The 23,977-nt window shown below is 40.3% G+C and overlaps 1 protein-coding gene across 2 annotated transcripts in view; it reads left to right on the top strand.

Annotated features, from left to right (window-relative positions):
• Nucleotides 1–16,203: 16,203 nt before the first annotated feature.
• The window catches only part of YWHAE (tyrosine 3-monooxygenase/tryptophan 5-monooxygenase activation protein epsilon), a 34,826-nt gene continuing 27,052 nt past the window's right edge, over nucleotides 16,204–23,977 (top strand). For both annotated transcript variants that reach the window (XM_019981190.2, XM_019981191.2), the window contains exon 1: nucleotides 16,204–16,378. In XM_019981190.2, the coding sequence (XP_019836749.1) occupies nucleotides 16,315–16,378 (64 nt within the window). In that variant the 5' untranslated portion in view covers nucleotides 16,204–16,314. The remainder of the gene's footprint in view (nucleotides 16,379–23,977) is intronic.

Below are 23,977 nucleotides of genomic sequence, written 5' to 3'. Positions count from 1 at the left end.
CTGTACCTTATCCTGTTGGCATTTAGGTCTTTCAGTAACAGACCTCAGAGGCAGCAACTCCAGAAAGCGCCTAAGGGAGGCAGGGCCCTCTTGAATTCTGTGCATTGTGGTAAACGGCCCCGCTTTAATGTCAGAGTAGGTAGAAAGTAGACAAAAGTGTCCCAAGTCTGAGGCCCAAATCGTTTTATGAGCCTTGTGATTCAACAACAACAAAAGAGAAAGCCAGGTACCATCCCCCAAAAAGAATGCAAGCAGAGGAAACAGTTTATGTAAATTCTTTGGTCACATCTTTTCTCTTAGTAGAATCAAGTTCTTCTACTTTCACTTTTTCTTTTCAATAAGAAGTTGCCCCAGTTTCTTATTTCCCTTGTTAAATAAACATGCGTGCAGGGTTAGGTTTATGCCTGAACCATCTCGTTTCTTGTTCCTTAGCAAGCTCTGCCCTTTGATCAATGGCAGGCCTTTTTGTTTTCACAGCAACCAACATTTGCATAAGGAAGAACCAGGGGATAACATGAGTTGTTTGGGATGGTTTGTGGTAAATTTCATCGTAATGCAAAGATAAAACACACAACTTGGTGGGCTAGCAGCTAGAATTTGGACCAATAGGGTTGACTTTTTCATCTTTCTAGTGAGATCTATTTGATAGGTACCGCTTTTAGCTATCAAAAAAACTTGATGTCTAGGGAAAAAGGAATGCATGTAATGATCTTTTTTTTTTTTTTTGCATGTAATGATCTTTAACTCTCCCTGATCAGCATTTTCAGTAGCAGTTAGGATATGGTTTATGTGTGGGTACCTGTTCTTCTCAAGCAGAGATTATTGATCCAGAATCTTGATCCCTAGGGAATCCATGGATAAATTGATATAAGGGGTGTGGTAGATGCTCCCTCAAAGCCATAGTCTTTTCTTCCTGTGCACACTATGATTCCCAGGCTCCCTTGCATTGCACATGACCATGTGATGGAGTGCAGCCAATGGACTATGCACAGAAGCGCCTGCACCACTTTCAGCCCTGGCCTCTAGACCCCTCCTCTAGGAGCTCCTCCATGCTCTTCCTTTCTATCAGGCAGGAATGTAGATGACACCCAGGCTAGAGCCTTCATCCACATGAGAGGGGCAGCTTGGCTTGATGACCAGCTTGAAAATGTGAAAGTGTTAGTCACTTACTTATGTCTGACTCTGTGACCCCATGAACTGCAACCTGTCAGGCTCCTTTGTCCGTGAAATTCTCCAGGCAAGAATACTGGAGTGGGTTGCTATTTCCTACTCCAGGGGACCTTCCTGACCTAGGAATTGAACCTGGGTCTCCCACGTTACAGGTGGATTTTTTTTTATCATCTGAGCCACCTGGGGAGCCTGGTGACACACTTAGCTAGCAAAAAATAAACTTTTGTTCAACCATATGTTTTAAGGTTGAATTAGCTAGCCTACTCCAACTAATACAAGGGAGATGAATAGGTGAGAGGTTGACCATCTGGTAGATTGTTAGGGCCACATGAGGCCAAAACTTTGTAGAAATAAGATGCTTCAGATACCTGATAAGTAACTTTTTAGTGTAAGTATGAACTATGTAATACCTGAAATTGAAATTGAACTGGGCATCCTGTGTTTTTATTTGCTAAACCTGGCAACTCTATCCCTGGTCTCCCCTTTAGAGAAACATTGCTGCAGGGTGGCTGCTCTTTCCTCCAGGGAAATCGAAGCAAAAACAATCCATACCAGGACAGCTGGGGCCAAGCAGCTCCTTCCAGAGCTCCTGTTCTTGTCATCTTTCTAACTGTCCCAAATGTAAGGCTTCTTGATGACCTCTCATTTTATTACTGTCATCCTCTTGCTGTACTGAGTCTTCTCTGATCACGCATCTCCCATTTTTGGACTCGCCTCTTTGAAGATTTACCAACCCATTAGGCTCCCTACTGTCTTTGCTGTCCCAATCAAATTTCTTATTTATTTTTGGTCATCTGGTTCTCAGTGTTTCATTTTGCCAAGATCTGCTGTCATATGGGGTTACCATTTTCATCACCTTGGCTTCTCACTTTTTGGACCACCTCAAATCCATTATCTTGTACTGTGATATCCCTGGAATCTTAAAACATCTTACTCTCTGATCACTACCTTCTAGCCTTTCTGTTCTCTCACTGTCTTCCCAAAGCCCTAGTTCTTCCATTTCAAGGCACTTTCTAGTCCCTAAGCTCCTCAACTATTAGCCACCTGCTATTTTTTTTTCCAAAGATGAACAAATGAGTAGAATATTGTCCAGTCTTAGATATATCCAACTGCCTAGTGAACACCTTTTGGATATCTTGAAGGAACTTCAAACTCTTTAATATATTCCAAACTGAATTCATTGTCCCTTCCCCCATCAGTCCTTCATCCATATCCCCTGTCTCAATGGCACCATTTGGCTAAGCCAAAAACCCAGGACCATCTTTTATTCTTCCTCTGGAGAGTTCATCCCATCTGTAGTCTTACTAAGTCCTAACTCCCGACCATCTAAAATCAGTCCACTTACCTCCTTCCCAACTGCTGCTGCCTTAGTTCATATGCCAATGTTTCTCATCTGGATGACCTCAGAAGTCACCAGAATGCCTTTAATTTTGGCCCCTCCAACCCCTTTGTTATGTTTGTTGCAGCCTTAGTGAGCATTCTGTAATTTATAATAGATTATATTCTCCCTCAGCAGATACCTAAATTCCCTCTACAGAAGATGCAGAGCTCTGTATGTTAGTTCCTGCTCCTGTCTCCAGCCTCCCCTCTCCACTTCCCTTCTCTACTCTGAGCTCTAGCCATGCTGCATTTGTGTCCTTTCTTTACCTGACCGATCCACTTGCTCAACCCTCAAGGCTTTTGTACAGTCTTTATCTGTCTCACCTTCAGCTACACTAATTACACTCTAATTTGGCTTATCTATCTATTCCATGTCTTCTCTTGGCAATATATGCCTACAGTTGTCACACTGAATTGAAATTGCCTGTGCATGTATCTGTCACAAGACCAAGATACATCATCATATTTCCAACACCTAGCCCTGCTTGACACACAGCAAGATACCCAGAGTGTGTATTTTGAACAAAAGAATGAACCTCAGGATGGGTGGGCTAGATATCATCAAAAGTCAAGAGGGAGCGTTGGGTAGTAATATTCTTAGGGATTTAAGGTTACAGTGTCAGCTTTTGCTGTAGGATAAACCACATCGGTACGTGGTGAATTAAAACAATCCTTTATCTTGTAATTCTGCAGCTTAGCAGTTTCCGTTTGGTTCTGCTGGACAGTTCTGGTCTGGGCTAATCTGACATATCTAGCATCTAATTGTCTGGGGGCTGGCTGGTCTTGAATGGCCCTCAGCCAGCAGAGTTTAATGTCTGCTTCCTGTGATCTTGTATCCTCCAGCAGGGTAGCCTGGACTGGTTCTCATGGCTATTGACAGGGTTCCAAGAGAACAGATGGAATCACACAAGGCCTCTTAAGGCTTAGCCTTAGAACTGACACAATGTCTATATAACACTGCCTTCTCTTGATCAGAGCAAGTCCCAAGGCCAGCTCAAATTCAAGGAGTGAAAAAATAGACTCTTCCTCTTGATGGGAGAAACTGTAAAGTTCATACTGCAAAGGGGTGTGGATATAGGAAGAATGACCAAATCCAGCCATTTTTGGAATATGCACAGCTACCCCAAAGAAACTATTTGACTAAAATACGTGAAGAAGCACACATTACTAGGAAGCATCATCACTGGGTGAGTCAATACCCAAATGTTCATAGTTTTTCTTCACTTTTTTTTGTAATTTGAACACTGCATGTGTAATCATGATTTTTAGTACTGCTAAAGTAGGTGTTTGGAACTGGGCTATGGGAACTTTGGGAAGAAAGGCACTTGGAAAAATGGCACTGAGAATGAAGAGTGACAGGAAGCTTCATATGGAAAGGGACTGTGTCCACTTTATTAGCTTTTATCTGTAGCACCTCACCTGATTAGGACATGGAAAGCACTCAGCAAATATGTTGAATGGATAAGAGTAAACCTCTTATTTACTGTTATAAAGGAGAGCTGAACGTCTCATCTTAACCAACAGTGCTGCTGCATGTAGATGTACAAGTAATTCCCTTCCCAAGGACATGCCAGGCAAGGAGTGAAGTTGAAATCCAGCCTGTACTGTGGTAGCTAAGAAACAGTCCCAGTCCCTGACTTGGCTTTGTCTGCCTGCAGGAGGCACCATTTGAAATTCAAAGGTACATTTTGCTTGCTAAGCAGTGAGCCCCTAGGGCTGCATCTATGTGGAAAGGACACTTATTTTTTATGTCTTACAAAAGTTCCCTCTGGGCTAATAAGGCCCTGGATACTCAACCTAAGGGTAGCGGAGAAATGGTTACTGGGAACATGAGATGGCACGAAATGCACAAAGCAAGAAAATGAAGAAAACACAGGAAATATTGCACAGAAATACGAAGAAATGAAATTTCTTGCATAGAAATATGCAAGAAAATGAAGAAAGCACTTGTTCTTACAAGTGGGTCAAAATGAATGAGGGATTGAGAGAACCAGGAGCAAGAAACAAACAGACTTAGGTTCACATGTCTGAATTGAGTTCAGAAACCAACTGAGAGTTAACAGAGAGACCAGAACACTGAAGCACACAAAATATGATTTGTTTCTATAAAAGGCAAATCTACAGAGACAGAAAATAGATTAATGATTGCCTGGGGCTGAGAGATGGACTCAAAATGGGTTCAAAGTTTCATTTTGATGTGATGGAAGTGTTCTAAAATTAGATTGTAGCAGTGATTGTACAACTGTAAATAGATAAAAGTCATTGAATAGTATACGTGAAGTGGGTGGATTCTGTGGTATGTAAATTATATCTCAGTAAAGCCATTTTAAAAACATTGTCTCTTCAGTGTGAGCATCACTTAAAAGCAAACAGGACATTGTCTCTGATGTGATACAACAGGAAGCTCCCAACAAGCACCACCTCTGAGGTATTCAAACCCCCCAAAATTGAACCTGACTCTAATCCAGCTATTAGTTTACAGAAAATAGGAATAGAGGAACAAGTTAAATAACACCACAAAGAGCTGAAGAAACAAATCCAGGATGTGAGATACTCTATAAAACAAATGGTCCAGGGATTTCCCTGGTGGTCTAGTGGATGAGACTCTGCATTTCCACTGAGCTACAGTCAGCTCCCAGTCTTGTTTTTGCTGACTGTATAGAGCTTTTCCATCTTCAGCTGCAAAGATTATAATCAATCTGATTTCAGTATGGACCATCTGGTGATGTCCATGTGTAGAGTCTTCTCTTGTGTTGTTGGAAAAGGGTGTTTGCTATGACCAGTGTGTTCTCTTGGCAAAACTCTGTTAGCCTTTTCCCTCCTCCATTCTGTACTCCAAGGCTAAATTTGCCTGTTACTCCACGTATCTCTTGACTTCCTACTTTTGTATTCCAGTCCCCTATAATGAAAAGGACATCTTTTTTTGGTGTTATTTCTAAAAGGTTCTATAGGTCTTCATAGAACCGTTCAGCTTCTTCAGCGTTACTGGTTGGGGCATAGACTTGGATTACTGTGATAATGAATGGTTTGCTTGGAAATGAACAGAGATCATTCTGTCATTTTTGAGACTGCACCCAACTATTGCATTTTGGACTGTCTTGTTGACTATGATGGCTACTTCATTTCTTCTAAGGGATTCCTGCCCACAGTGGTATATATAATGGTCATCTGAGTTAAATTCACCCATTCCAGTCCATTTTAGTTCACTGATTCCTAAAATGTCAATGTTCACTCTTGCCCTCTCCTATTTGTCTACTTCCAATTTACCTTGATTCATGTACCTAACATTCCAGGTTCCTATATAATATTGCTCTTTACAGCATCGAACTTTACTTCCATCACCAGTCACATCCACAGCTGGGTGGTGTTTTTGCTTTGGCTCTGTCTCTCCATTTTTTCTGGAGTTATTTCTCCACTGATCTTCAGTAGCATATTGGGCACCTACCAACCAGGGGAGGTCATCTTTCAGTGTCCAATCTTTTTGCCTTTTATGAAAAGGGATTCATGAGGTTCTCAAGGCAAGAATACTGAACTGGTTTGCCATTCCCTTCTCCAGTGGACCACGTTTTGTCAGGATTACATCCTTATCCCTGGAACTTGTTACCCTATATGACAAAAGGGATTTTGCAGTTGTGATTAAATTAAAGACCTTGACCTGAGAAATTACCCTGGATTATCTTGGTGGGCCCAGTGGAATTGTAAGAGGGACTCAAGAGGAATCAGAAAAAGGAGATTTAACAATGGAGGTTTCAATGAAGCACTCCAAAGATGGAGGAAGCGGAATGCAGGTAGACTATAGAAGTTGGAAATGACAAAAGGTGGATTCTCTTTTTGAGCCTTTAGAAGGAACACAGTCCTGCTGTTGATTTTAGGACTTCTTATCCACCAGAACCATAAAGAGTAAATCTGTTGTAAACGACAAAGCTTGTGATAATTTGCTACAGTCACGTATTTGTGAATATAGCCTTTTGGTTCAGTTGAATTATTTTTAGCACAAATTCCCAGGAGTGGGATTACTGGATGATGGCTGTTACCACCATAATTATATTGCTTTCTAAAAGACATTTACGAACTTTCAACACTGCTAACAGAATAACCTAGAAAGTGTGGCTTACCATTGAATTTTAAAGATAATTTAGTATGCTGCCAAGTATATCTCCAATAGCATTGTGAATGTACTTAACACTACTGAACTGTATACTTAAAAATGGTTAAGATGTTAACTTTGTTATGTGTATTTTACAATTTTTCACTTAAAGAATTTAAAAATGTTAAGTATATCTCAATCACTTTTTTATTACTAGTAAAAATTAATCTTTCTGTTTTGTTTTTACCCCTTGAATTTCCTCATATATGAATTATCAGGTTATATCCTGTGCATATTTTATTTATTGGATTTACTGTTTATTCAAATAGTTTTTCCTTTCAGTGCATTCTGAGCATCCTTTCTCAGATCTGACAGACATTTATTTGATTGTGTTTTATACTAGCATTTTGATAAGCTGGTCTTTAAACCTACTTTATTAAGTTAAAAAAATAATTGGTGAATGGCATAAAGTGTAGACCTAACTTCTTTCTAACATACTCTTATCCTCAAGCCACTTTTACGATAATCCTTTCTTATTCCTGTGTTATGGACTCTTGAGAGGTTTGGAAGCGATGGGTTTTACAAGTAATCAGGAGAACAGCAGGATCTTGACGTGAATCAGCCACAGAACTAGAAGGATGCAGATGCGATGGATGGCTCACGTTCCGGCGCCTCTCTGGGCCCTGGACTGGAGGACTGAGCAGAGACGGCAGTAGTGAGGGAAGGTGCAGGGGAGCCACCATACTTTCCTATTTTGGCATACACTCCGATTTAGTAAGATCATGGGTATTTTCCTAAGGACCAAATGGACAAAGCAATAAGTTGCTGGGCTGAAGAAACTTGCTTGTAACCCCTGGAGAACCTGCCAAAGAACTCTTGCAGGTATCCCCATGATATCCAGGCACTGGCTGCCTATCATATATATAACTAAAAAGAAGTTATTCCAGCGTTGCAACCATGGTTCCATGTTAGGAAATCTATTAAAACAATTAGCTGTACATACTAATTAATGAAGAAACCTCAGTTCATGAAAATGGAGCCTGATGGGACTTGCCTGGCAGTCTAGTGGTTAAGAGTGTGCTTCCATTGCAGGGGGTGTGGGTTCAATATATACGTATATAAATGGAGCCTGAAAAAGCATCCAGTGAAAATCAACCCCGATTTTAAGTAAACTCTTGCCAGATTAGAAGTAGAAGGATCTGGACTTCCCTCATGGTCCAGTGGTTAAAAATCTGCCTGCCAAAAGAAAAAAAAGAATCCACCGGCAAATACAGGGGACGCGGGTTCAGTCCCTGGTTCGAAAAGATTCCATATGCTGTAAGGCAGCCGAGCCCATGCACCACAATTACTAAGCCTGAGAGCCACAGCCTCTGAAGCCCATGTGCCCTAGAACCTGTCCTCCGCAGCAAGAGAAGCCACTGCAATGAGAAGCCCATGCACTGCAACTAGAGTAGTCCCGGCTTACCGCAGATGTAACAGCAACAAAGACCCAAGGCAGCTAAAACAAACGAAGGAGAAGGATCTCTTTAACTTGATTTTCAAAAACCTGTTTATCAGATCACCCTTAATGGTGAAATACTAGAGATATTCCCATTAAAATCAGGAATTCAACAATAATGCCCATTAAATGATAATACTGATATCATTTACGATACCAATAGTCTCTTAAATATTTGGAAATAAATTTAACTAGAAATTTGTAAGATCTCTATAAATCTCTCTTAATCTAACTATGTAAATTAAAATCATTTAAAAGAGGGAATTCCCTGGAGGTCCAGTGGTTAGGACTCTGAGCTTCCACTGCAGGGTTTGATCCCTGGTCGGAGAACTAAGATCCTACAAGACACATCATGATGAAGGAAAAAAAGATCATATAAAAGAGACTTGAAAAAAGTGGGAGAAATATATTCTTGAGTGGGAAGACTCATTGTTGAAAAGATTTCTAATTCTCCCCTAATTAATCTATAAACTCAGGGTAACCTCAATCAAAATCAAAGTGAATCCTGGGAGAACTTTTTAAGTTAATTCTTCAGTTCATCTAGTACAAAATAAGTGAAATTTTCTAGAGAAAACTTACCGTACCAGATATGAAAACGTGCTCTTAAGCTGTTGCAATGAGTAATATCATTGAAATAAGGGATCAACAGCTCTAAATACATTTAGAATCAGATATAAGAAAATTTGGCATATAGTAAAGAAGGCATTTTCAAATCAATTTTGATATTTATTTATTTTTGGCTGTGCTGGGTCTTCGTTGCTCTGCAGGCTTTTCTCTAGTTGTGGAGAGCGGGGGCTACTCACTAGTTGTAGTGGGTTTCTCATTGTGGTGGTTTCTCTGTGGCAAACCATGGGCTCCATGGTGCGCAGGCTTCAGTGGTTGCAGCATGTGGGCTCAATAGTTGCCCCGCGGCATGTGGGACCTTCCCAGACCAGGGATCAAACCAGTGTCCCCTGCATTGCAAGGCAGACTTAACCACTGGACCACCAGGGAAGCCCCTCCACTTTAGAAGTAATGAACAAACCATAACAGCATTAGGTTTATTGATTTTTTAAGGTCTACCTTTCCAACACACACAATTTTAAATATATTAAAGATCTAAATGTTAAAAGCAAAATTATAGTAGAACAGGAAGAAAGAACAGGTGGATATTTTTGTTCTGTTGAATGTCTAGAAGACTACTGAAGCATGATACAAAACTGAGAGGCCCAAAAGGAAAAAGACTGAAGGATGCGACAACAGGATATTTGAAGTTTGAAACTTCTTCAGTTTAAAAGTCAGCATAAAGGACAAATGACAATGAGAAAATGTTTGCATCATATTTAAGAACCAAAGGGGGTAGCATCTATAAAATAAAGAATTCCTGTACACAATAAGAAATAGACAACTAATAGAAAAATGAAGAAGGTTAGTAATAGACAAATTTATAGAAAAACACAAAATCCTCCACGTCATTAAAACCCCAAAAAGGCAAGTCAATGAGACATAATTCTCATCTCATCTACCAAATTATCAAAAATTTCAAGTATGATAAATCTGTGTTGGAGAGGATGTAAGAACCTGGCAGTCTCAAATACTATTGGGTTATGTGTAGATTCAGTTAACATTTCTGAAAAGCAATTTCACAACAACTGTAAAAATTATAAAAAGTGTGCATACACAGGAGACTTCTGGGCCTTATGCAATATTCTGCTTCTGGAACGGGATGCAGTTTATGTGAGTTACTTTTGGGGAAATATTCAGTTGTGCATTTAAATTTTGTACACTTTTCTGTTTGTATAAATTGGTATAACATTTACCAAAAAAGTGTGCATACTCTTTGACTTAATTATTTCCCTTCTAGAAATATCCTTGTATATGTGTAAAGATAGAAGGGATTTGTGTGTGATTTGTAGAAACAAAATATTTTAAAGAGCTTTAATGTTAATCAATATAGGATTGGTTAAATGATGTAACACTGGTTTAAGAGAATATCATAAAGCTATTAAAAAGAATAAGGTATCTTCATAGATACTATTGAAAAGATGGCCATGATATATTAAGGGGAAAAAGCAGTCTGCCTAACAATATTGTAGCAGTAAATCATTCTTTTAGTTTACCTTTTTTAGGCTGTAAAAGTAATACATAATTCAAGAAGTTTTGAAAATAAACAAGCTAAAAATAAATCATCTGTAATCCCTAAACAAAATTTATTTTAGCATTCTTTTAATGTATTTTTCTAATCTTTGTTCCAAGTATGACTGTATTTTTACCAATGCAATAATACTAAATATGATTGTATTTCTTGATTTTTATACTTAACCATATATTGTGAGAATTTTTCATCAGATTTAAACTGTAAAGTTGATTCTATTTATTATATCAAAATGTAAAGATGATATATATGTGTGTGTGTGTATATATGGTAAAAATTAAAGTCAAAAAGGTATAAAATAAAAATAACTTATTTTTACAAATAAAAACACCATACCTTGAAAAAGAAAATAAGTCCTAAACTTCAAGCTCCTGGAGGCAATGACTAATCATATTTTTTAACGTCTCATTTCCTTCGTGTGGTGGTTAGTACATTACCACAGATCTTGTTTCTATTAAAGCAGATTTTTCAATAAAGTTGGGAGACTTCTATTTAGGGGTGTGATCGATTGACCTGGCAATGTTGGTGAGTGTTGACCTGGCGATGTTGGTGAGTGCCCATCACCACAGCAGCATGAGAAGTGCAGTGCCATACTTTGGGAGCCGCCCTCAGAGAACCATGAATTTTTTATATCTGTTCATAATCCCAGGTGCTATATCAAAAGTGTTTCTCTTTATATTTTTGTTTCCCTGTCAACAATTTCTGTCCCTTTTAGTTCTGTCAGTTGAGAGAACAGGCAGTATGATCAGGGAATCAATCTAAGGTTTAAGATTTCTGCCTTTTCAGTCGTTTTTGAAGTGTCACCTTCCTATAGACTTTAGTCAGTCGTGGGAAACAGTGTTCAGGGGAGAAGACCCAGTGGTTAAAAAGATGTTACTCCTAATCTCTGCGTGTTCTGTGGTCAGCTTGGCAGCACAGATGGCTTTGTAAGGTGGGGTGAGTTTTGCGAACCTGGAACCTACTCAATCAGTTATTTGACCACCCTTATTGGGGTCATCACCCCAATTAAATAATCACCTTGTACCTTTTCACAGTTATTCTCAAGAGTACCCTACACTTACAGCTTCCACTTTATTGTCTTTGTACTTCAACCAAATGCAGTCTGGCTTCCAACACCCTTTTGAAACTGTTCTTGAATGAAGGTCAGTAATGACCTCATTGCTATATCCAGTGGCTTTTTCTCAGTGCTAATCTTGATGTCTTTGCAAAATTTCATTTGACCACCCCTTATTTTTGAACTCTTTTCACTTGTATTTTATGACACTAACTTCTGGTTCTCACTCAAGGTTGAACCATAGAAACATGAATAAATATAGCTAACATTCATTGAGTATCTTTTTTTTTTTTTTCTTCCAATCTCCCACTTAGTTCTTATTTGTGTGAGGAAAATACCACTGCCATTTTACAGGGGAGAAAACGTGTAAAGAAGTTGAGTAATCGATTCCCATTGCACAGGTGATAAGGAGCCGTGGAACCCAAGGAAGAAGAGCCCATCTACCTTAGCTGCTGTGACATGTCTGGGAGCCATTTCTTGTTGTTGTATAGTCCCTAAGTTGTATCCAACTCTTCTGCGACCTCATGGACTGTAGTCCACCAGGCTCTTCTGCCCATGGGATTTCCCAGGCAAGAATACTGAAGTGGGTTGACATTTCTTTCTCCAGGTAATCTTCCTGACCCAGGGATTGAACTTGCTTCTCTTAAATTGGTAGGCGAGTTCTCTAACACTGAGCCACCAGAGAAGCCCATGGAGAGATTTCTAGAGGTCAGCAAATTTAGCTGTTTGACTTCATTTCTGCAAAAAAATGCCATTGGGATTTTGATAGAGATTGCATTGACTCTTTGCAATCAAGTGATTGTAGATCACTTTGTGTAGTAATGTTATCTGAACATTACTGTTATCTTCTGATCCAGGAACACAAGAGTGTCTTTCATTTAGGTCACTTTCATGCACATATGCCGCACCGTGTGGTATGTGGGACCTTAGTTACCGACCAGGTAACTGGTCGGTATTGAGCCCATGCCCTCTGCATTGGGAGCAGGCAGTCTTAACCACTGGACCACCAGGGAAGTTGCAACAAATATATATATATATATATATTTTTTTTAACAAATATATTTTTAACTCAAGTATAATTGATGTGCAATATTTCAGCTGTACAGCAAAGCCAAATTATATATATATATATATAATATATATATAACTTTTATTTAATATATATTCAGACTCTCTTCCAGTATAGGTTATTACGAGATATTAAATATAGTTCTCAGTGCTATACAGTAGGTCCTTGTTTATCTATTTTGCATATAGTAGTGTGTACCTATAAATTCCAAATAGAAATTCCCATTTATCCCCCACCTTTACCATATTTACTGAACACCAGAGGTGAGTGCCTAGATCTGATCCCTAACTCCTACCTGCTAATTGAGATACTTACTTCTCAATCCCTCAGGTTTCTTAAGGATGGGATGGCTCAGTGAGACCTGCTGCATCACAAAGATGTGATGGGCACGGGGCTAAGGGAGGAGCACCTGTGCAGGCAGTGTGCATCTCACAGGTACATTTATTCGTGCCGGGAGGACAGCACAGGTTCCCATTTGACACAGCTTGCTAAAATCTTCAACCAGACTGATGTTCTTTCCAAGAAAAGCTGGTTAAAGATGACCATGAGTAGGCGCTGAACTAGAAGATTTCAAAGCTTTTTTTTATCAGTACTTCTGATTTTATAAATGATAAAGCCCATCAACTCCATTCCTACCCAGATCTCCTGGTAAACTTGGGTACAGCATGGCTTCATGGGGATCCAAATATTTTTAATAAAGCTTTGAAGTATGTGAATGTAGGACCAATGACACAGGCTTTCTAATATGTGAGATCTTTCTTTTCTTTTAGATCTTTTTTTTATATATTTTACTGAAGTATTGTTGACTTACAATGTTTAAGGTGCACAGCAAGGTGATTCAGTTATACATATACACATATTATTTTCAGATTATTTTCCATTATAGGTTATTACAAGATACTATAGTTCCCTGTGCTATTCAGTTATCCTTTGTTGCTTGTTGCATATCTATTTTTAAAATTAGAAATCTAGCATTCTATTCATACTAAGTCAAACAAATGGAATAAAAATGTCCTAAATTTTTTAGCTAGGCAAAGATTCATAAATTTTATAAAATATGTATTTTTAACATAATATTTGTGTATATACACAAAAGCTTTTCTACTTGATAAAGGCTTGACAACATAAAAAAATTGGAAAACATAAACTAGCAACTGGACTATGTGATTAACTTTTATCTCATTTCACTTTTCTATTTCATGTTCAGTGCTCCCATTTCATTTATAGATCCTTCTTTTTAAGTTAGACGTTTACAGCTATAAATTTCCATCTTTGCACAATTTTTGCTGCATTTCATACTTTTTGGTATATTGTATTTTCATTTTTATTCATTTCAAGGTATTTGCTAATTTTCCTTGTGATTTCTTTTTCGGCCCATAAGTTAGTTAACAGAATGTTATTTAATTTCTGCACATCTTTGAAATTTTCCTAGTTTTCCTTCTCTTATTGATTTCTAGTTTCAATATGAGACTTTGTGTTGTTTCAGTCTTTTAATCGTTAAGACTTGTTTTGTAGCCTAACATAAGGTCTCCAGTTAACTTTGCAGATTGACATAAAGCTCAGAGGTGGAAATAACTTTCTGATGGTCACATATTTATTTAGTTATAGAACTAGGGCTGGAGTCCAGATCTTTTGACCCTTAATCATTCACTGTTGACATTTTATAAGACAAAAGTGAAGGGGCTTAAGGAGCCTAACTTTGATGGCTTCTGATTTCTATCACTTAAAAGTAAGCATTCTTCAAGGTTTTGTTTGTCCTGTTCCTCCTCCACACATTCTCTAGCTGCTTCCATCTGTAGCCTTCCTCCAGCTTGAAATGCCAGTCCCCTTTTCCAATTCCATGCCTGTTATTTCTACTTGAGTGATCTTTGAAAACCTTAGAACCAACATGTGATAAAAGGAACTTGTCTTCCTCTGCATTCCATCAGTAAATTTTCCTAGCATTCCTATATATATATATATATATATATATATATATATATTTTTTTTTTTTTTTTTGGTTGGGCTGGGTCTTCGTTGCTGTTCGAGGGCTTTCTCTAGTTGGGGCAAGTAGGGTGCTACTCTTTGTTTTGGTATACCATCTTCACATTGTGGTGCCTTCTCTCCTTGAATATCATGAGCTCTCAAGCGTGAGCTCAGTAGTTGTGGCTCATGAGCTTAGTTGCTCTGTAGCATGTGGAATCTTCCTAGACCAGGGATTGAACCTTTGGCCCCTGCACTGGCAGGTGGATTCTTATCCACTGTACCACCAGAGAAGTCTAAGTCTCTTATTTTTTTGTTAATGGTACTGCCACTTATTATCTCAATGACTCAGGGTGGGAAGGTAAGGTTAATTTTAATACTTTTCCCTTGCTAATATCTTCACCTCATGCCAAGAGTTGACTCATTGGAAAAGACTCTGATGCTGGGAGGAATTGGGGGCAGGAGGAAGAAGGGACGACAGAGGATGAGATGGCTGGATGGCATCACGGACTCGATGGACATGAGTTTGAGTGAAGTCCGGGAGTTGGTGATGGACAGGGAGACCTGGCGTGCTGCAATTCATGGGGTCGCAGAGTCGGACACAACTGAGTGACTGAACTGAACTGAATATCTTCACATCTGATTAGCTATAAACTCCTGTGGTTTCCCTCTGAAGTACTATTCCTATTTGTCCTTTCCTTCCTATTTTCACTGCTATCATCTATGACCTTTTAGTGGTATAAATGTAATAGCCTGATAATTTATCCTGTTCTTTAATCACTGCTATACAATATTTAATAATCTTCTTAAAGAATAATTATGATGGTGTCATCCTCCATGCAAAATCATCAAAAAATAGCTTCCTTGTGCCCACTGGAGTGCAAACATCTCAGCTTGCCATCCAAGGTTCTTCATAATTTAGTTCCAACCTTTTCATTCCACACACACACACAAAATATATATATATATATATATATTTTTTTTAACATATTTGGCTGCAACGGATCTTAATTGTCCTATATGGGATCTAGGTCCCTGACCAGGGATGGAACACGGGGTCCCTGCACAGGAAGTGTGGAGTCTTAGCCACTGGACCACCAGGGAAGTCTCCTTATTCTACATTTATTGCAGACTTTACCACACATTTTATGTTCTAATTACCTGAGCTTTAGTCTTGCAACATACCGCATACTGCATTCGCATACTGCATTCAGTACAAGGTGCTAGGAATCCACTGGGAAGCAGTACAGACCAATGGATTCTTTCCCATTCCTGCCTCCTGGACCTCATTCTGATCTCGGCCCTACTCTTCTGCACCTTGGACTCCAGACCAGACTTTTCTAAGAACTTCTCTGTTCCTACCCCATGGCGGGCCTAAGGGGAAAAAAGAAAGCCAAGGGAGAGGAACAGAAAAAGACTGCAAAGTGCGAAGGTGAAGTGTGAAAACTGGACCCTTCCTTCCCCTCACAGCTACATCAGGGCCCTCAAAGAGGCCCAGGACTGAGCCTGGCTGAGAAAACAGGAGGAGTCAGTTTCAGAGAGGATGGCTTGTCATTACGAAAACCTTCACAGCCTCTGGTTTCTCTGCCCGCAGTCCAGGCTCTGCCGCTCACGGTCTTCTGGAGCGGTCCAGGCCGGCCTCACCTGGCCCACCTCGCTCCCTCGGGGCGCTCTCCCTCCCCGCAGAAGCAGTTCCCGCCTCGAGCGGCCGCTGAGCTCTCGGAGGAGGGGCGTCTAGCTGGTTCCAACCTCCTCGGGCGCCGAGCACCCGGACCCGCCCCCCGCGCCAGTTGCCAGGGAGCGGTTGCCATAGAGCTGAGCAGTTGTCCGCGTGCGCAGGCGGAAGTCCCGGATTGAGGCGCCGCCATTTTTCCTGCCCGGACGCGGAGCGAGAGGCTGAGAGTCGGAGACGCTATCCGCTTCCATCCGTCGCGCAGACCCTGCCGGAGCCGCTGCCGCTATGGATGATCGGGAGGATCTGGTGTACCAGGCGAAGCTGGCCGAGCAGGCTGAGCGATACGACGGTGAGTTGGGGGGGCAACGGGGGGCTGCAATTCTCGGACCCTCTGCCGCCGCCCACAGAGGCCGGGAGCGGGAGACAAAATGGCGGCATCATCGCCGAGCCCGGCCCGGGGACGTGGATTCGGGAAGCAGGAAATAGCCTGTGGGCTCCCAGAGCGGTAGGAGGCTCCAGGCCCAGGAATTTGACCCCTTGGGCGTCCTCATCTGCAGACACAAGAGAGCTAGGAGGCCAAGGCCATGGGGTGGAGGAGTTGGTTGTAAAATGGCGGCTGAGGGGAGGGCGAGTCCTGGGGCGGGGGAGGGGGAGGAGATGGCGGGTGCTGTCTCCGGGCGAGCAATCCCCAGGGGAGCTTCTGGGCCGGTTTTGGGACGTGGTGAACAATTGGGTGGCGTGATGAAGGAAGAAACACCCGCCACATGGGAGAGAGCGGCAACCGGGAGCTGGAGCGCGGGCGCCTTTCAGGGAAATATGGCGGGTGGGGGCGGTGGCTTTTCCCCGGAGGCCCAATGTGGGGCGGCGGCTGTGGAGTCTCACAAAGGAGAACCCTTAGGAGCCGAGGGCTACTCCGGGCTTGTGGTGAGGGGCAGCCTTCGTTGGGGGTGGGGGAAGGAGGGAGGGAGTGGGAATCACTGCAGCTCATCCCTGGGCGGAGGCCAGCTGAGATGCTACGATCGGGTTTCCTTCCCTTAGGCCGGCACAGCTTGTAGTGGCGTTTTTTGGGTTTCCCGTTCAATCTCGCCTTTTTCTAGGGAACTCTAGAGAAACGTCCCTCACGCTCCTTCTCCTCAGACTTAGCCCGGAGAGCTCGAAGTTTCTGTTAGCATTTTCCGTAAACTGTAGAATGTGGAGCTGGAGACAAGGAGCCCCTGGCTCGCTCTCGGTGCCTTTCCCATGCCTGTGCTTCAGTCCAACGGCATTTAAAAATGGTGACTTTCCTGTGCATACGCAGCGTTATGACAAATGGAATGACCTGGTGAAAAATAAAAAGTTTTTTCGAATAACGTTTAGTGGCTATTTTGGTTGACTCCCCTGGCTTAAAATGGGTGTTCTTCCTTCGTTGGGGATCTTTACCAGTCCCAAGGCACTCAGCAGAGACTTGGGGTTTTCTATTAAGAACGTAAGGGATCTCGGTAGATCAGTTTTCTTCCCTCCATTTTTAATAAACGGTTTGTGCAGATTTGAACAATTTTTCTTTCATTGCTCCTTTGTTTTTAAAGGTGCCATAGTCATTTTTCAGAACTTTATTGAAATGCCCTTGTCTGTTGGGTCAGTCCCAAACTGCTGCTTTTTTAAATTGCCCCTCCCGACTTGGGTCACCCTCCCCCCATTTTGGACCTTGGTACTTGAATTGACTCCACATCCGTTAAACTAGCATTATCAAAACAAAAAATCATATATATGGTTTTTGTGTTTTTAATGCTGTTGTGGGATGAGAGATGGTTGGATTCAGGTGTCATTGATCTTGAATTAAGCCACTTCAGAATGCTGTGTGGGGACTTCCCTTGAATGCCTTTGGTCACGTGAATAGCCTCAGGGCTAGTCCATGTGTGTCACCATTCATTAGGATTCGGGAGTTTGAAAATTAGGAGGAAAGACCTCGAACCCAAAATTTAGTAAAGATCTCTTAATTTCGTTTCATAAATCCTTAAATTGCTCTTTGTATTGAACAAGATTCTTGTTAGGAGGCGGAGGGAAAAATATGATGGGGAAGTACAGCTCAAGGTCAGATTTGTCTTTATTTCAGTATTTAAAAGTCAAAACATCTGTAGGTATACTTGTAATGAAAGTTTTTTTCTTCTCCTCTTGCCCCAAATAAGTTCCCCTCTTAATCTATCACTGCCCTTGGGAAGAAACTCGAAATTATATTGGAATGTTTTCTCTTCTGTAGGGATTTAGTCTCTGAGTAAAACTGCTGTGATCACCAGAAAGGAAAGTTTTTGTTTTTTTGTTTTTAAGAACTTGTTTTAAATACTGATTGGAAGCTCGTGATTGTAGCTTCCAAGTCAGTGACAGTTCAGTGTGAAATCATATTTTGGAATTGAGTGTTGAGCGTTTTTGACCAAAAGCTTAATTGGTTATTCAACACAGGGCTGTAGAGCCACATCCTTAACGTTGATCAAATGTTAGAGGTGTCCTTCAGGATCAAAAGGTGGTGGTGGGGGCGGGGGGCGGGTGGGATATAACATCTACCAGGTGTAGCGGAACTCCTTTGATTGTTGGGCACAAAATTGGAAGGGATTCATTGGAAAGGAAGAAGAGGAAGACAGTCATTAGGAATCAGTCTGTACCTGTGTCCATTCCTTAATTGGGTGCAATAATTCAGTTTTGTTTGTGGTAACAAAAAATGATTCCGTGGTTTTATTTATCAAACAATTTATCAAGTATGGGGAAGGTGAAAAATACATTTGATGACTTGGTTTGGAGTAGTTGGGTGTAAATACTGGCTTTGCTTCTTGTTTCTGCAGTACGTTATGTTTTTATTTTGCACATTATGTTGAACCTAATACTACACTTTTTGGTAGCATCATTTAATTCTGTACTGGAGAATTGGAATCAATTGATAGAGATTATTTAATGATACTGGAGGAGGAACTAAGGTGCCTTCAGGAAAAGGACAGTTTGAAATTCCAGATAGAAAAAGTACAGAAGTTTGGGGCTAGGATGGTTGACTTTCAAGATTAAATCTAGCCTTCTGTTACATAACAACAATAGTGTTAGGGATAGTTTTTATATCATTCATAGTCATATTAAGCGGGTCATCTTTTAGCATTACTGAAGTCTTAACTTTGCATCATGTATATGAACCATATGAGGGATAGTGGTGGGGACATGTAAAAAGTTACACCTTTTGAGAATACAGGGATCTGCATAAACTACGTTTGGGTTGTAGGGTAGTTGCTGGGTTTGTCCTTCCCTCACTTCTCCCTGTGATGACGAGCTGAGCTCCACATGAGGTAGGGGTAAAATTTTGATGAGTTAGGTTTGATTCAGTCTGTGACTGCAACACCAGGAGTGCATCTCTTCTGAGTGCTTGAGAGCACCCCTTTTAAGACACCAGAGCCCCATCTCTGACTTATTCTGAGGGGTGGGGTGCAGTTTTTCAGTCAACTCCTTAATGTCCAGCTTGTTAGGGGAAGAAGGTGGGTAAATTAACTTAGTAATGAGTTTAAAAGCACAGGCTAATTATCAGTCCTTTAAGTCAGTAATTTTTGTTGCTGCTGTTTCAACTAACTTTATTGAATATGTTTTTTCTTCCTACCTAATCATAAACAGAGTTGGATAATGCAGTTAGAAAATTCCTCCTACTTTTGGATTTTGTATTTAAAGTAGTTGCTCTATTGTGATACTTTTGTGCAAGTACACTATATATAGTTTTGTTTGTGCACAGTACAGTATTGTGCATATTGGGCATTATTTCAGTCTATTTTGTTGGTTTACAAAACTATGGGATAGAATGAAATCATATCTTTGCAGTTTGAGATGGTGATAGGGTAAATTCTTACTGTGGACATTTCTAGGCACTCTTTTCACCTTTGTACGAAAAGGTCTCAATTTGAGTTCTAGTGTGGGGAAGAACACAAATAATGAAATTGAGCAAATTTTGGATTTTAGTACAAGCAAACCCACTGAAAGCCCATACAAACAAACAGTTTTTTCATAGTTGTTTAATAGGTTGGTCAGGGAAGTATGAAATATTTAAAAAATTTCTTGACTTTAACCTGATAAAGCAAGTGAAATTTTATCATAGTAAATTAATGTATCTAAGTTTACAAATCAGTTTAAAATACTTTAAGAAGTTGATCTGAAAGCATCTTTTTTTTTCCTTTGAAGGTCTGTAAGGCTTATTTTGCAGAAGTTTTCAGCCTTATATATCAGTAAAGTGCGTATTTAAATAGTAATGACAGGCATAGGATAAAGGTTAAAATTTTAAACTTTATAAAATTCCGCGTTTATATAGAACTTCCCATTTCGCAGACTACCTTCACAAAAGTTTTTACTTATTTCATGTAATACTGATATAAGTAATGTTATTTCTATTTTATGGTTCACGAAAGAGAATTTTGAGATTTAGTGATTAAAAATTTTTTTTTTCTATATCACATGACTAGTTGGCAAGTATATAGCAGAGCCAGAACTTGTCTATCTGACCTTTAGAGCAGCCAGTACTCTTATTTCTCCTGAGCCACTCACAAAACACCTATGTGAAACTAAATCAGATGGTGCCTTGTGGGGGAAGGGAGTATTAATTTTTTTTTTAAGCAGTTATTTCACATAATATGTCTTGGTATTTGTGACTTGACTAATATCCATTGTAACCTTTTGTTTTCTTTCAAAAACAAGGCACGGTGAATGAAGCTACAGTGAGGGATTGTAGGTAATTTAAGTGTTGGTATTAAAATTTTTTTGGTTTATCACAATGTCTGTACTGGGATACAGCTTAGTGCCATGCATTTCTATAAAATACTTTTAAAAGGTGTCTGCCCCTCACCCTGGTCTTAATGGATGCAACCCTTAAATTAATGACACAGTCAGAAATTTTGGGGCAGGGAGGTTGGCAAATGATTCACAAATGTTCCAAATAGTAGCTTAGCTAGCTGTCAGACAGAATCTGTTAAGGAGTAGTGGGAAACAGAAACAAAATTATATATTTACTGTTTTTGAAGTGGTCAGTTAACAGTTTGATACAGTTATATACTGATATATCGAAGTTGACAACTTGGTTTGTTTAGATAACTTTTACTGTTTGAGCTCATGAAATATTCATGCGGGTCACACTCCTAGGAACTGTTTCAGAAGTTCATTTAAGTTTACCAAGTTGTGATAACTGCCGTAATAATAAAAGGGTCATCATAATTTATAATCCAAATCGAGATACCTTGAAATGAAGGGATGCGAATTCATAATTGTGAAATGGGTTGTCTTGAGCTGCAAACTTGACCTATGATCATTCCGTATGTGTTTGTGTATATATGTGTGTGTGTGTGTGTGTATGCATGCATGCATGTGTGCGCTCAGTTGTGTCCAACTCTTGGTACACTAGGGACTGTAACCCATCAGGCTTCTCTGTCTATGGGATTTTCTTGGCCAGAATACTAGAATGGGTTGCTAATTCCTCCTTCAGGATTTCTTCCCTACCCAGGGATTGAACTCCACATCTCTTGTGTCTCCTGCCTTGGCAAGTGCATTCTTTACCACTGAACCACTTGGGAATCCCATAATCATACTACTTAAGACCATTTCTTGCTGCGCTGGTTGTCTCATTGAGAAAGTTCCCTAAGCTTTGTCCATCCCTCTACCACCAAGATCTTAGATCTGAACCCCCAGAATATTGGTTTTCTTTCCAGTGAAGTTACAATTTGGCAGAACATTAGACAAATAAAAGGCAAAGTGAAAGCTTTCTTCCTCGCAGTCCCCTTTCCCCCAAATAGGAGCTAGAAAAGTCATGGATATGGTAGTTGCTGAAAATAGAGCTTGCTGGCATACCAACTAGTCAATTTGACTGATAGTGTCAAAGCCAAGTGTGTTGGTTTTATATATGTCTACTTTGAGCTAGACTTGTGTATAAAAATACTTGCCTTAGGTGTTAGCAGCAGCATCTGTCTTACGTTCGGACCTTTCTCCTCCAAATAACATTTTAAAAAAATTATTTGTCTGTAGTAGGTCTTAGTTGAGGAAGAGGGGGTCTTTAGTTACAGCGTGCGAACTCCTAGCTGCAACATGCGAAATCTGGTTCCTTGGCCATGGATTGAACCCAGGCCCTCAGGATTGGGAGCACAGAGCTTTAGCCACTGGACTACAGGGAAGTCACCCAAATAACATTTTTAAAGTCTTCACCTGAGTCTTGTCATGACTGTTATGTTCAGAAACACCAAATCCTGAATCGTTCAGAAAGCATGATCATTATGCTGATTTATCTTTTTTGAAATTTAATCTTGAATTTATTGTCCCTCTTCCAGTGGTCCATTACAGTAGCTGGGTAGATGGGTTATTGATTTGTGATTAGGGCAGGATTTTATCTAGCTAAAGCAGTATGAAATGTGTTTGTTAAACTCTTTGTGTAAAATTTCAAGGAGACACATTACTATGAGTAAGAATTATGACTTTCATACTTTGGCAGATGTGGTATAGTGCAGAGGCCTTGGAATCATTCTGAATTCCCCATCTGTAGAATGGAGATTAATAGTGTCTACCTTGCTTGCTAATTTACAGGGTGTTACGAACTTGTGGGGTTTTGTACACCCTGCTGCTGCTGCTGCTGCTAAGTCGCTTCAGTCGTGTCCGACTCTGCGACCCCATAGACGGCCTCCTACCAGGCTCCTCTGTCCCTGGGATTCTCCAGGCAAGAACACTGGAGTGGGTTGCCATTTCCTTCTCCAATGCATGAAAGTGAAAAGTGAAAGTGAAAAGTGAAAGTGAAGTCGCTCAGTCGTGCCCGACTCTTAGCGACCCCATGGACTGCAGCCTACCAGGCTCCTCCGTCCATGGGATTTTCCAGGCAAGAGTACTGGAGTGGGGTGCCATTGCCTTCTCTGCTACAACGTATAATTATGAGGTAGTAGTATTAATTGTGAAGACTTTGTATTACCTATTGTCAGAGATGATGTGAATGTTTTTGCTGCAGAACTACATACATATTAGAGAATAACCTTTCTTGAGTTATACTTAGCAAGTGTATTCTCATGGATTTAGTGTCCAAGTTATATTTGTATAAAGGTTTTCAAAATAAAATCCTTAATCTTAACTCTTCTGTAAAATTGCATATCCAGAAGATGAAGATTGTCCAAATTTATTCTCAAGTGATATAAAGCTATTCTTTGGCCATTATGAGCTGACATGTAGTTCTTTTTCGGCCCTATCGTGGCATGCGCGATTGTTCCCCTACCAGAGATGGAACCTGTGCCCCCTACCAGTGGACTGCCAGGGAAGTAAGAGGGACTTCCCTGGCAGTTCTTTGATACTAATTTCAGGTTAATATCCAGGAGGATATACTGATCTCCCTAGCGAATACAATACCTGTTGTGTATAGGTTTGGGATGAAAGGTTTTATAGTTTAAAAAAAAAAATAGATCAGTGTTAAAAATATTTGTATGTTAACAGTCTCAGGTTACTGACTAGGAAAAATTATTACCAGTTTCATGAGAAGTGATTCTAAAGGCTTAGTGTAAGCCTTGGGCAGTGAATGGGTTCTGATAAAAGAAAGCTATGAATTAATACTACTAAATCCTTGGTGGTTAGTCATTTGAAGATACAGTAGGACTTTGGAATGGCTGTTGTGACTTCTTTTGTGTTGTAGAAATGTGTCCTGTTTAGGAGTTTGTGTGATTAATTTGCCCATAATGGGCTAAATTATAAATTAGTAAACATTTTGATAGGATTACCATGAAAATTTCAAAACATATGCCCTTTGACTATAAAAATGTCATGTAAGACAGTTATGATTTTGCTTCTATAAGTTTGTCAAAAGGTATTACTACAAAATTTTTTTGGTGCAGAGTAGACCCCCCCCACCCCCGGCCAAGTTAACTCTGGGAACTTCCTGGTGGTCCAGTAGTTAAGACCCCTGAGCTCCCAATGCTGGGAGCATGGGTTCAGTTCCTGG

The sequence above is a fragment of the Bos indicus genome, chromosome 19 (genome assembly GCF_029378745.1).
Source record: "Bos indicus isolate NIAB-ARS_2022 breed Sahiwal x Tharparkar chromosome 19, NIAB-ARS_B.indTharparkar_mat_pri_1.0, whole genome shotgun sequence".
Classification (NCBI taxonomy): domain Eukaryota; kingdom Metazoa; phylum Chordata; class Mammalia; order Artiodactyla; family Bovidae; genus Bos; species Bos indicus.
The sequence above is the reverse complement of the archived record's forward strand: the minus strand, read 5'-3'. Positions and strand labels throughout refer to the sequence as shown.